Genomic DNA, 13,644 nt, shown 5'->3' on the forward strand with positions numbered 1-13,644 from the left:
TCCAAGTCGACCGACATCGCTTCTGTAGCAGTCTGCTGTGATAACTCACCAACATACATTGCTCAAATTCAGCAATCCATTTTCTATAATACTAGACGTCAAAACAGTATGTTGACGTTTCTGAAATCTATACAGCTATCTCTAGTAGATTAACGTTAAAGTCTGTGAAAAAGGCTTCTTTCTAAATTTAAACCCTATGTTATGATTATATCAAAGACATAGAAAGAATTGTTGTTTGTGTATGTTGTGTCTGCATCGGAATAAAATTTGCTCTTTATTTGGCTCGTGCATGGTAACCTGCGCAAAAGATGAAATAACAGCGTATTCTAATTTCGTTTTATTTTAGGAGCAAAAGGAGACGTTGGGGCCATTGGGCCTCGTGGCCTTCAAGGTGAACCTGGAAGCCTAGGCCCTCAAGGTCCTCCAGGACTGATGGGGCCGATGGGTGAAAAGGGAGATAAGGGTGACACTTACAGAGCTATATCACTGGCAGTAGCATCACAAGACTGCTGTGCAAATCTTGGTAATAACAGTTCCATTTCTTAGGGCGGCAAATATTTACATTTAAGCTTTTTGTAAATGAAATGCTTAAAATACATGTACAGTTTAGCATCATATCTATATGGATAAAAAGCCGAGTTATTGTTACCTTGTACGTTCAATAAGTTAGTATGGAAGGAACAAATAATCAAATTTTATTAATTTTCACGTTCATCTTGAAAACTTTGCAAGATATACATGTCTCGGGCATTATTCGAGATTATTGTAACTAGTTTTTATTTTGTATTCATAAATTTCATAATTTTACCTAAGTTTTAATCTTCGAATCAGATGCATTCACCTTCATCAATTTTATTTTTTTAAGAAGGGTAGAAAAAGTTAAAGAGTCAGAGATTTAACTACTGTACGTACCATTTGGCCCGCAATCACTAATAATTCTTAACCTAGAACAAGGATTAAACATAACTGCATTGATAACAGTGACTCCGATGATTGAAAGCAATGCAAATTTGCAAAAATGTTTAATGTAATTTATATCCTTATAATAAATTGTAATTATTGATTTGTCCTTAAACTTAGCCAAGCCGAACTTTACCAGAGATAGTGAACAGCTGAAAGTCACTGAGGGATCATCGGTTGTTATGGTTTGTGATGCAACGGGATCACCAAAGCCTTCAATTACGTGGGATCCTAACCCCGCAGGGCTCGATATGACCAGGTACCATGTTGGAAGCGACTTTATCGGCATTAATGGGACAAAGGTGACAGATAGTGGACTGTACGCCTGCGTTGCTAACAGCGCACTGGGGACAGACAAGAAAACATTTACGCTACAGGTTATTAGTAAGTAATATGCGTCGTCATTGTCTCGTTATCTTTGAAGCAACGGAGGTGGTGGACGTTTTAGTCTGTTGGCAGAGCTACTAGATGTATCAGTATCAGTAGTGATGAAACTTGTTATATATGTAATGGTTTGTGGTAACGATAGCTGACTTATTTATAAATCTACACTGTCTTTTAAATCGTTGAAATGATATCGTTATTAAGAGAAGTCATCGAGGTATTAAATCTTCAACACTGTTTATTTCGTTCAACAGTAATTAACATCAATGGGAGTTATCCTTTTGTCGCTATTAATTTTAAGAAATACTTGGGTTTAAATTAGAATAAAACTTGGGGGAAGGCTTTAAAATAAATAAATTTTTAATCGTGGAAAATCTGTAAATTCATCGATATTTTCTTAACCCAACTATGAATTCATTTTTGACCCAGAACACATAACCCTCCTTAACCAGCCACAGAACCATACTGTGCTGCTTGGAAATCCTGTATCGTTAGAATGCAACGTGGAGGGACCCTTGAATCCGCAGATTACTTGGTATCACGTGCTTGCGGGTGGCCTGAAATTCCCAGTAACTACGGGTGTAACACAGATTGACCATGGTTCAAGGTTAACGATCACCAGCTTTTCACCGGTTGACGATGGGGAATACATATGCGAAGCCTCAAATGGAGTAGAGACTGTGGACTTCTCAGCATATTTGCATTTTTATGGTAAACGTCTTTTTCAATGTGTATATATTTTGTATCTTTGTTGGAGACTCCCGTTTTCCACTAGGCTCTGTCCATTCCTTAGTCCATGTGCATACCTACACAAGACACGGTTACAATTATGCAGCCTTTTGATGAAAAATATGCAGACTCATCATTGGTGTAAGCATATTGGTTTCAAGTTAAGATCTTATTTATTTAGGATTCAAGATGTAAACATGTACAACTTAATCTGAAGTCATTACATGTGCGTTGTGTTGGAAACACAATGAAATTTCCAGTTAGGTGTTTTTTTTCTTTAAATTACCTTTAAACATTTTTTTTATTAGGACCTCCGCACATAATTTCCCCAACGAGTGTAATGGCAATGAAAGGAGACAAGGTTGTACTGGCATGCAGAGCTGATGCCCACCCTCCCGCCACAACTTCATGGACTTACAGGGTAATTCTTGCATATTCGTGAGTTTAAAAAAAAAAAGAAAAAAAAAAGAAAAGAAAAAAAAACGTCATTTCACTGCCTATAATGCGCTTACTTCGCATTTACGATATCTTCGAATAGTGTGTTGATTCAGTCCTCATCCGTGTTTTCACCCAAGTAACAGAGAAATCTTGCGGAATTTCGATCCTTGTATTTATTGCCTCAGTTTGGTTATATCGTGTCTGATTTTCAATTCAGGTGTCACGTGATGATTTTAAAATGTTTTCTATCGTATTTATGAAAGTTTTTATTAGTGTGAAGATCCTCCTCCAATAGCCAGAAAAATATGTGAAAACACTAGAAGAGGATATTTATTTTGTTCTTCAAATAAAGTATCGTGATTAATAGCAATCAAAGTAGGAGGTTTTTAGCAATGAGACAAGGAAATCACAGTCGAGTGATAACATAATCTTTCTTCTATTTGGCAACAACTCACAGAAAACCAATAACGCCACCGTTCAAATGCGACGTCTTTCTCTATGTGCTAACCACAACATAGCTTCCATTAAGCTGAGTATTCTTAGGTCAAGTTTCATCATGGTATATAGTGATAAATCATTTGCGTCAGTCTAGACCCACTGTTTATTCATTGTCCTAATTATAATTTCAGCCTGGCATTACAAACGCCTACAAGGATGCTGACGGAAACCTGGTAATTCTTAATGTCCAAAACTCAGATGCGGGGGAATACTACTGCACAGCAGTCAACCAGTTTGGCTCGGATAAAGCGACAATTACATTATCCGTAAAATGTTAGCATGATTCTAACCTTATTTTCTTCCTCTTTTTTCTTGTTTGTACACCTCCTTATTATAAAATGTTAGACATACGTGGAGAATTTTAATTTTAAAAGCTGTATTGCTTAAAAGAGGATTGTGATAGTTGAGTCTGAAGACAGAAGGTGGAGAATTCGGGATTCTATAATAACTTGCTATTTGTTTTGTTTACCCCTGCTATAATGTAGCTAGCCTAAATCTCAAACATTGTATCAACGCGGAATGTGCCAAAACAGCTGGGGTTTTTTACAGTCAACGAAACATGTTTTAGTTCATTCAGAAACAAATTTAAACAACCACAACGTAAAGAGCCTCTTACGCGAGTGTACATGATTTGTTTACAAATCAAAAGTGCTTGTATCTGAATCCATTGTTTGTTTACAAAAGAAAGTAGTTCCTTTATTCACGTGAATGCTATATGTGTATTGTCGCGCGCGTTCAGTATCGGGGAATATTGAACGATTCTGACAATGTAAAGTTAACGGGGAAAAAATGAGCATATAATAATGTACTTTCCTTTAGTTTATTTTGCCATATATATGACTAACTGTATCTTGTTTTAAGGATAGAATTCGATTCCACATTCGTTCAAATTTAGGTTTGAAATATCACTGTTATAGCCGCGTATACACAGTTTGCTTTTCTCGCATGTAATAACTAATCCTCTCAAAAATTTCATGACAAGAAACTTCACTGAGCTCAAAATCATATAATATCATGGGTGTTAGAGATATTATTGGGACACAGTCAATAATCTATCGCATTATTTAACGGTATCCATCACTGCACAAAACTGATTTCTTTCTTATACCTATGAAAGCACCACCGGAAGTGACTGTAGTACCAGAAAAGATTCAGCTGACGCCATCTACGGCAAACCTGGTCATTGAGTGCAAAGCAAGTGGAGATGACCCGCTGAATGTTAAATGGACTAAAGATGGTGTTGAAATCACCAGTGACGGACATCATTTTATTCTTCCGGGAAACGTTCTTCTGGTAAACAATCCCAAGGTTGCAACGGATGTAGGAGTCTACATGTGCACAGCTAGCAATCCGCTAGGCTCGGCTGTTGCTACATCAACAGGTAATTCGTGCTCAAAAGTCAATAGTTTTTTGTCACAAAAAAGTACTTCTACTCAAACAGCTGAATGGATAGATTTCAGGGTTCAACTCAACTTTTATCCAGTCCGATCAATGAATTCTTTGCATTGATTTCAGGAAGAATGTAATAATATATGCCTACATCTACCCGTATTTGGTAATTTGTGCTAGTGTGTGTGTGTGTGTGTGTGTGTGTGATAGTAATGAATAGACATTTACATTTATGTTCTTTTCCACATGAAAATGGTTTTAATATGGCTGCTTCATATAATCTAAATGTTACAACTTTATGGTCTTAAACCATGAAACTGAAAGAAGCCAAACCAATTAAGTTTAGTAAAATAAACAAAAATATATTTCCCTAGACTACAAAGCGAAAGTTTTAAATGAACTTACAGTACTGTGAATTATATCCTAAGTAGTACTAAATATTACACAACAAGTCCAAACGTTTAGAATATTTCGAATGAATTCCAACAGTCTTGAAATTTACTAATGTAGCAGTAGTCTTCATGTACCACGGTGATATAATGCAGGCTATATTTGAATGAATCCTCAATAATCTCATGTTAGTGTTTTACTCCAAAATGTCAATGAGCACTTTGTAATTACAATGAATAATTTCAATAAACGATTCCTCTTAAATTATATCTGAACACATCCAAAAGGGATTACACAAATTGATAATAATGCCGTAATGAACAGTTAGTTTACCCGATACTTTATATACAGACTGTCACCTGACCTATGACAAAAGAAAATGTCCAAGAAGTATGTCATTTCTAATGGAATCTTCAGATAAATATTGCTAACATGTTCGCTTCCAGCACTTTCAATGGTCGTTATCAAAGTTAGATCTGAACAAAAATTCCAATACGCATCTTTTTTTAAAAAAAAAAAAACATGCCAATAGTCACAATGGGGAAACCTCTACCATCAATCACGGACAAAGGTCAAACACACAACAGAAATTAAATATATAACATACATGTGTCTTTTCACCCTTTAGTTTCTTACGATATTGTGTCTGTAAATAAATTTTAAACTCCAAATATATGGGCTTTGTAAGTTTATAGATTTATAAACCTCTGGTTTGGATACATTGTCTGGAATTCGAAGCATAGTAGTTATGTCATATGCCGTTGTCCAAATAATTGGTAAAAAGAGACAACGGTACTTTCACAATCATCAGTAACGAATAGCAAAGCTTCCTCCAAGCATGGTAAATATATCTAAACATGTAAATTTCTATGCTATAATTATTATAATAAGGACTTTGTATAGCGCCTAATCTTTAGAAGCTCTAAGCGCTTTACAACATTAGACAACACCTATAAGATAAAAAACATATCATGATATGATTACAAAAACAAACACCATAAAATTAGAAAACATAGAAAAAACATGCTGAGAATATTTAAAGTAGGAAACATTATTAGGTCTTTAAGTTTGTTCTTGCAGTCGAAATAAGTGATTTTGCCTGCGCTCTTGACTGTGATCACAGTGTTTTTCTAAGTTCAGTGGGCAATTCATTCCACGTTGCTGGGCCCTGGTATGCAAAAGAACGCTGTCCATATGACTTTGTTTTCATAGTGGGAATTATGAGAATACGATTGTCAGAAGAGGAGCGTAAATATCTTGCTGGTGTGTACATTATGGGTGAGGTCGGATAGGTATGTTGGACTATAGTCCGACAGTGAAACGTAGCACAGAGAACAAATTTTGTGTTTGATTCTGGATTGAATGGATAGCCAGTGTAGGGTACAGAGCAGCGGGGAGGTGTGCTCTGGTCGTGGTATTCTAAGTATGATCCGAGCAGCTCTGTTTTGAACTTTTTGAAGTTTTTGGAGCAGATATTGAGATGAATCAGACAGAATTGAGTTACAATAGTCCTGTCTTGAAAGTACTAATGAACACACAAGTGTTTTAGTGGCATCAACTGAAAGACATTTGCGAATTGAGCTGATGCGTCTCAGCTCAAGATATGCAGCCTTGCATATGTTCATGACATGTTGGTGCAATGTGAGTGTACTGTCCAGAGTAACACATAGGTTTCGTACTGTTTGTGTGAATTTAATGTTGGTGTTGCTGATATTTATTGTTTGAGGTAAAGGATGTGAATGAGAAAATGTTTGTGTTGTGATCAGAATGGCCTCAGTTTTATCATCATTCATCTGCAGCTTGGTACATTTCATCTATGATTTCACATCAGAATATATATATATATATATATATATATATATATATATATATATATATATATATATATATATATATATATATATATATATATATATAGATAGATAGATAGATAGATAGATAGATAGATAGATAGATAGATATATCCACTAAGTCGGCAATTCCCATCCTCCTGACTAACGCTTCTGTAGCAATACCTTACTATGCATTGTTGGACTTGACCCATATTTGGCATGCATCTTTATACTGATTTTGTTGAATGGAAAACGTTTACTTTCCAGCATTTAACGCTATTATTTGCAAGGGTTATCAGTCGTGATTGACCTTCCTCCTTTTGTTTTATCATCATAATATACCAACCAAATTCATCAATCATCCGCCGTATGTTGATGAGACCTTCATAAAACTCGATGTCTTGCATTCCCATTACGATTTTGACGATTTATGTTCCATGACTGCCCATTTTCTTAACTTAGACTTACAACGCAAGTGTTTCTATTTAAAGAGCTGCCGAGTCAAATGTAGCGAATAGGGCCGTTTATTTCTCACCCATGCTACTAGCTCTAGTTTGTAAAACGTTTAGAAAAAAATGATTTGTAATGGACTTACACATATTTTCGTACGGTTGAGTAATTTAATTAAAAAGTCTCCGTTCGATAGAATAAGTAGCTTATGTAACGTTGAATTATACATTAAAGTACAAAAAGACTCCGCAAAACATGGCATGTATACCACATATGTTTATGTCATTTCAGTGTATGATTACAAAGGGACACTTCATTGTTCATCAATATTTGCAGACTGTAATTCAACCGTTTGCGGGTAGGTATATATTATAGATTTAGCAGGATGATTTCAATTTTTTCCAATATGGTACTATCTGTATGTTCAATTGCTTAGTGGTTCGTCAGGTATCACGGTACCAATTGTTTTTCCATATATCTCAATGCTAATGTTTTGATAAATAAATATACTTTCTATCCTACCTCAGCATGCATGTCACACACTGCCATAGAGAACAATGCTAGATTGTCAATTTGGCAAGGACAAAGCCAGGTAGGTACTCCATGGCATTTAAGAGAGATAACTCTACTGGAACTAGACAGGGGTAAAAGTTATCTAGTCACAACAGACACATGTTCAGCCATGTGTACCACATTTTAAAATAAATCATAAAAAAAAACACAGAATTGATCTAGATATGAATTAACACAATCTCACACGTTGCCAAGAGGCTCAACTTTTTTTAAGCCTAACAAAGAGTATAACTTTTGTATAATGCACACATCACAGCTAATTGTGTTGTTTATTTCTAAATACAATACTCGCTTGTCAAAAACAGTTTTATGAGCTACCAAGCTGTGTTTTATGTTAATGTGTATGTAATGGTCTTTGAACTATTTCAGTTGTTGTAGTCATATTTATGCTTTACTACCAAACTATATTTTGGGAATAAACCGAATTGTTTTAATTATGAGTTGTGTTTTATTCATATCGGCACTTATGGCACTTCACATGGGTGATATGGGATAAATCACATTTTATCATATTATGTATTAACTAGCTCAAAGGTCAATGTACCTAATAGAATGTACGTCTCCGACTTCAAAAAGTAAAATTCACCTAAAATAAAGGACTTTGTTTATATTTGTTTGGTAGATGCAGAACTTAACACCAGAGACAGGTGGACATGACCCAATCTTATTATAACGTATAATCTTTGAACACTTTACACTGTCTTCAGATACATGAGGTCACTAACCCCCAGTCATCACACAAAGGTCAACCTCGCCATCCTCTTCGTCACACAAATAGAAAGCTCCTCTCCTTTGCGTAGTAGATACAATTGATGCAATAAGCCAGTCTAACACTAAATATAGTAGATCACAGCTTCTAATGGTCATGTTGTATTTGAGGTAAAATTTGGGGAATAAAATACAGAAAAATGCCAAAGATACAAAATAAGTATAATGAGTCCAATGAAGTTAAAAACATGATGAAAGTGTGTAACTAAAAGAGAGATGTAGCTTATAATAATATCAAGTCATTTTTAAAAAATATAGTCAAACTGTAAAGGCATTTGTGTTTGTATGAATGTATATACGTGTGTAAATTGTATATGTATTTGTCTGCGTGTATTTATACATGTATTTATATACGTATGCAGGTAGGATTGTAGGTAGTTAGGTGGGTATACATTATTCTACAGAAACGTTTATTGATTGATTGATTTATTTATTTCAGTGGGCTATGCCCGACAGGGTGTGACCAGGATCTGACTCCGATATATGGAAATGCACAATATTCCACGGTAGATGTTTGAAATTATACTTAAAAACTTTATAAATGTTTATATCAATAATTTAGTTTTTTGTTGGTGTGCATACCTTGTACCAGTGTGTGTTGTTAATGGCGGTGATGGTGGTAGTTTTGTTTATTTAACAATGAGTATGCTACCCTTTAGAAATCAGTTTTTTCACGTTCCTTCAACGTACACTTTTAATCATTTATTATTTTAATATTAAATCTAATTCCCTTCTGTCGCAAACTCCTAAATAAAATTAACATAGCTTACTGTATTATTTTGCTAATTACTTGTAGTTGCTTAGAAGTGTATCCTGTATATTTTTTTCCGCTAACGAGTCATGTCTCTATAAACTTTCTCAGCTGAAAGTTTGAGGTCTTTATCTTTCCAATATACGTCGATTATCAATAAACATCGAATCATTCTGGTTTTGTCTTTTAAAAAAATCATCCGGACGATTCATTCTTACCGACATCAGAAAGTTATGTTAACTACCGACAAGCTGGGAGTCTATACGAAAGAACGATACTGGCAACTGGCATAAAGGATAAACGGTGTTCTCTTCTTAATTTGAAAATAATAATTTCAGGTCATTGCTCTATCGAGTTTAAATATTCGATCCCCTTCTTTATGATCGAACGATGAAAGTTACAGACAAATATATGGGAGCAAAAAATAAGTTTATTTCTGGATAAAAGAACATACAGCATGTACCATATACAAGGTACACTGTTTGCATGCACAAAATGCTTTCACGTGCGCTTTAAGAAAAAATATGAACATTAATTATATTTGGGTGTAATAATGTGTTTTAACAGATTTAAATTTATTGTATTGCATGAAACGAGTGGCAACAATAAATATTACGACCATCGTCTTCATCATCATCATGTGTGTGTGTGTGTGTGTGTGTGTGTGTGTGTGATTATGATTTTTCACGTAGCTTTAACAATTGTTCAGTCATATTGCTACGATGTCTGCAGTGTGGCAGTTTATAGTGATGCGTAACAATGGGGCATCATTTCGCAGACATGTATCATGATGTCCCACCCAGTCACATTATCCTGACACCAGGCCGACCAGTCCTAACACTAACCTCTTAATGCTGAGCGCCTAGCGAGGCAGCTGATAGTACCATTTCTGTAAGTCATGGGTATGACTCAGTCGGGGATCGAACCCACGACATCCCGCTTCCGAGGCGGGCGCTCTAACAACTAGGCCACCGGAGCGTTATTCTTCATTATCATCGTAATCTGTACTCCAGATGAAGTTTCGTTTGAAGTTGTTAATTTTATCAATAATTCCGGATACGATTCAGTTACACAGTCTCGTGACAATAAATAATTTGCAATGCTTGCAAAGTAGAGCAAACATTTGAAAAGTGTGTATATTGTCATCTTTTCACTTAGAATTCGATTGGGTTTAGAAGACGCTTTCTGTTTTGTGTTTAGATTTTATATTGTTTTAATTTTGTGATTACATTGGGCATACCATATTCTAGAGAGGGATGCTATCGTGATGTCCAAGTCTTTACCTCCGTTCACACGTCCGGTCACACTTTAAAAATTTTGTTTCCTTTTAAAATACATTTGAAATCGATGGACTAAGATATAATTGCTTTTGGGTGCTGATATAAAAGGGCTATTATTCGAAAGGATACATTTTCATTTTTTAAAAACCAAAACAAGAAAACAAAAAAAAATGGCAGAACGGAACGAAAACAAATAACTAAATTTTGCAATGCGTTTACATTCGAAAATATGTACACCTAAATTATTTACACATGTACCAATCATAAGGTCAAGTTTAACGAGGATTCGTCCCCAGTGGTCTTTGCGTGACTGGTCGCATGAACCTACCAAATAAAGGAATTATATCGTAGCTAGAGTTAGATGAAATCAAACTCATATGTAGGTATGAGTAGAAGTATATATAGCTTATAGGATTTAACGGCACGTCAGCACAATAATATCAACATATATATATATATATATATATATATATATATATATATATATATATATATATATATATATATATATATATATATATATATTTATATATATAATGTTGAGTACATGTTAAGCTCTAATAATGTAAAGATAAACTTTACAAATAGTACCCTTTCAAAATAACCGTAAACATTATTATAAAATAATAAAGGTTATGATATTAAACAATTTTAATGGGAATATAAAAGGAATGATAAAAGTGAAAGATATTAAATCCTTAAAATATAGTGGTAAATCTGCTATATTCGCCGCATTCACACCAATAGTCCAAGAATATTTTCGTGTGGTACATCATTATAAACGTTCTTGATCTAGTTCACATCCCCAGAGTGACAATTGACACATTCCACAAGACTGTTTTTCCTTGTCAGTATACACAGACAAGATAAGCATTCTGGTTGATGTTCACTTTTCAGAAGATTTCGCAGACCAACTTTTCCTCTATGTGCTCTGCATTGTGCAAGCATTACGGTAACTTGATTTTTAGATCATCATTAAACATCCGTATAAATTGCAAAAAATAATGCGCGGAGATCAATTCAGCAGCGCGGGGATGTCTGAGCTTAGAGGGAATGTGGTCACAGACGTGTGTCCAATAAGCGTTCGGAAACAATAGCTCTTGACTGTATTATCTTTATTACTCTTTATTCTAATGTGATTAGGCAGCCAGCAGTAAGCAATATTTCATCGAACTCGTCTGAATCAGTTATGTTTCTGCAACATTTGGGACATTAACAGCCTGTCAAATTTAATGTGTTGCAAGACTTTCAAGATGGAAAGGGAATCGGAAAAAAATGATGAAATCTAGTTTTGCGAGGTTTCTGTGTCCATCAGAAATCTGAGTATGACTGAAATTTCAGCGGTTAAATTAGAGAATTTATCCGATAACGAGCAGAAGATGTAATTGTGGTGTACTAGAACAACAACTACAATCTGATCTCCATCTTTTAAACTATCGAATTCTTACCTAAGCCAGGTTACGTCAGCCGCCGTGGTTATCTATGAACAATAGTTTTACTCATAATGTACATTTTAATGGATTAAAAACCAATAATTTTACGTAAATAATTAAGACCTTTGACTTGGATAACATTAACTATAATGACATGAATGCTTAGAACTTTCAGGACCGTGAGATATTTACAAGCATCCATTTCAATAAAAAAAAAATGTTCCGACTTTCCCATATATCTGAAGAGTTTTAAACATGAACTACATTTTTTATCTCAAAATGTTTCAAGATCATTAAAACAGCTTTAGCACGAAACTTACTTTATTATAATTATATAAAAATTCATTATATTTTTACAATCATGGACTTCAATTATCTTTAATCTTAATTATACAGATGTACTCAAGAAATAAGTTTAACATTATGGTTTTAGAGTTTAGTTGAAATATTTTGCTCAATACTTGCTAAGTATACCGGACCAGCCTTACTTTTCTTATACGTTTCAGGATTCAGCAATTTGCAAGGCAGCCATTCATAACGGATCCATCCAGTCTCAGGGCGGTAATGTGATCTGGAAAAAAATATCCGAGACGGGAACATATACCGGATCTACGAAAAATGGCATTACAAGCCAGAGGTAAATTCAGCTTCATATTTTTTTTTAAAGAAATGAAACTGTATGCATCTTCAAACGAGGAAAATACATTAAAACTTTACAATTCGAACCCAGTTTAATTCTAACTGTGTCAAATCATATTAAGCTTTGGAGTCGGGCCCGACCCTAGGATGTGCGGGGTCCAAGGCAGCATGGCAGCAAGCGATGAGCGGGGCCCCAAACAAAACAAAATTGCATTGCAGAGTTGATTTCCTGAAAGCGCAGGGCCCAAGGCGGTTGCCTCGTTCGCCTATCTTAGGGCCGGGATTGTTTAGAGTACATGATATGAGTTTTGTTCAGTACTTTCAAGAATATTTAAATCAATTTGCTTCACGCTTCTCCGTAACATACCGATTAGCAATTGGTATTGTTCCGTTTCAGAGAGAGAGAGAGAGAGAGAGAGAGAAATACTTTTTGAACTCAACATAATTAGTTTCAGTTTGGAATGTATCAAATGTACATGCTGATGTGGAAACCTGATGACATTACATATTTTGTAATATTATCCATTTTGACCTGCTTAACGCCATTTAAAAGTTTTTGCTTTTTATGTGGTAAGAAAAATAACGACTTCTTTAATGCATGCTTGATATTTCTTTACAGCGGCAGTACGGGTGGCGCAGTCACGTTTATTTAGTGTAGCAGTATCTATGATCTGAAGAGGTTTTACTCTCCCAATTATTATAATAAAAGCGTGGTACAAAATATAAAATTTGTTTCCAGTATTTGATTATTCCAAACTTTTGGGTCAAGCGTTGGAAATATGATACCAGTACATGTCAGTCCATGTGTCCTTCTATTTCCTCCAAAACCAAGTTGACGAAATTGTTTCACTATCTTGCCCCAGTGAAAACAATCTGTGAGAGGTGCGTAATTTGTGGTTTCTGCTACTGGGTTTCTGAAAGGTTTAAATAGACTAAATGAACAAAAATTGTATTTAAGTTGTTATAAAAAATTTAACATACCTTTTAAAATAAAATTGTTTAATATTTGTAAATTAGTTTGCATTAGCATCGGATTCTAACACTGATGATGATTTTGTTCCACTTGTCAGCGAATGTCTGCGTCACATTGATGCTACCAAGCTCTCGTATGCACTAAAATATAATGATGT

At 34.8% G+C, this 13,644-nt stretch overlaps 1 protein-coding gene across 4 annotated transcripts in view; it reads left to right on the plus strand.

The window, feature by feature from the left end:
* LOC149794148 (uncharacterized) overlaps window positions 1-13,242 on the plus strand; it is a 78,963-nt gene extending 65,721 nt beyond the window's left edge. For all 4 annotated transcript variants that reach the window (XM_089968221.1, XM_089968224.1, XM_089968223.1 and 1 more), the window contains 10 exons: window positions 347-523; window positions 1,081-1,344; window positions 1,774-2,055; window positions 2,382-2,494; window positions 3,141-3,282; window positions 4,127-4,390; window positions 7,362-7,428; window positions 8,851-8,917; window positions 12,382-12,512; window positions 13,134-13,242. In XM_089968221.1, coding sequence (XP_089824347.1) covers window positions 347-523; window positions 1,081-1,344; window positions 1,774-2,055; window positions 2,382-2,494; window positions 3,141-3,282; window positions 4,127-4,390; window positions 7,362-7,428; window positions 8,851-8,917; window positions 12,382-12,512; window positions 13,134-13,167 — 1,541 coding nt within the window. In that variant the 3' untranslated portion in view covers window positions 13,168-13,242. The remainder of the gene's footprint in view (window positions 1-346; window positions 524-1,080; window positions 1,345-1,773; window positions 2,056-2,381; window positions 2,495-3,140; window positions 3,283-4,126; window positions 4,391-7,361; window positions 7,429-8,850; window positions 8,918-12,381; window positions 12,513-13,133) is intronic.
* The last annotated feature ends 402 nt before the right edge of the window (window positions 13,243-13,644 follow it).

The sequence above is a fragment of the Sinohyriopsis cumingii genome, chromosome 8 (genome assembly GCF_028554795.1).
Source record: "Sinohyriopsis cumingii isolate HCF-2022 chromosome 8, ASM2855479v2, whole genome shotgun sequence".
Taxonomy (NCBI): domain Eukaryota; kingdom Metazoa; phylum Mollusca; class Bivalvia; order Unionida; family Unionidae; genus Sinohyriopsis; species Sinohyriopsis cumingii.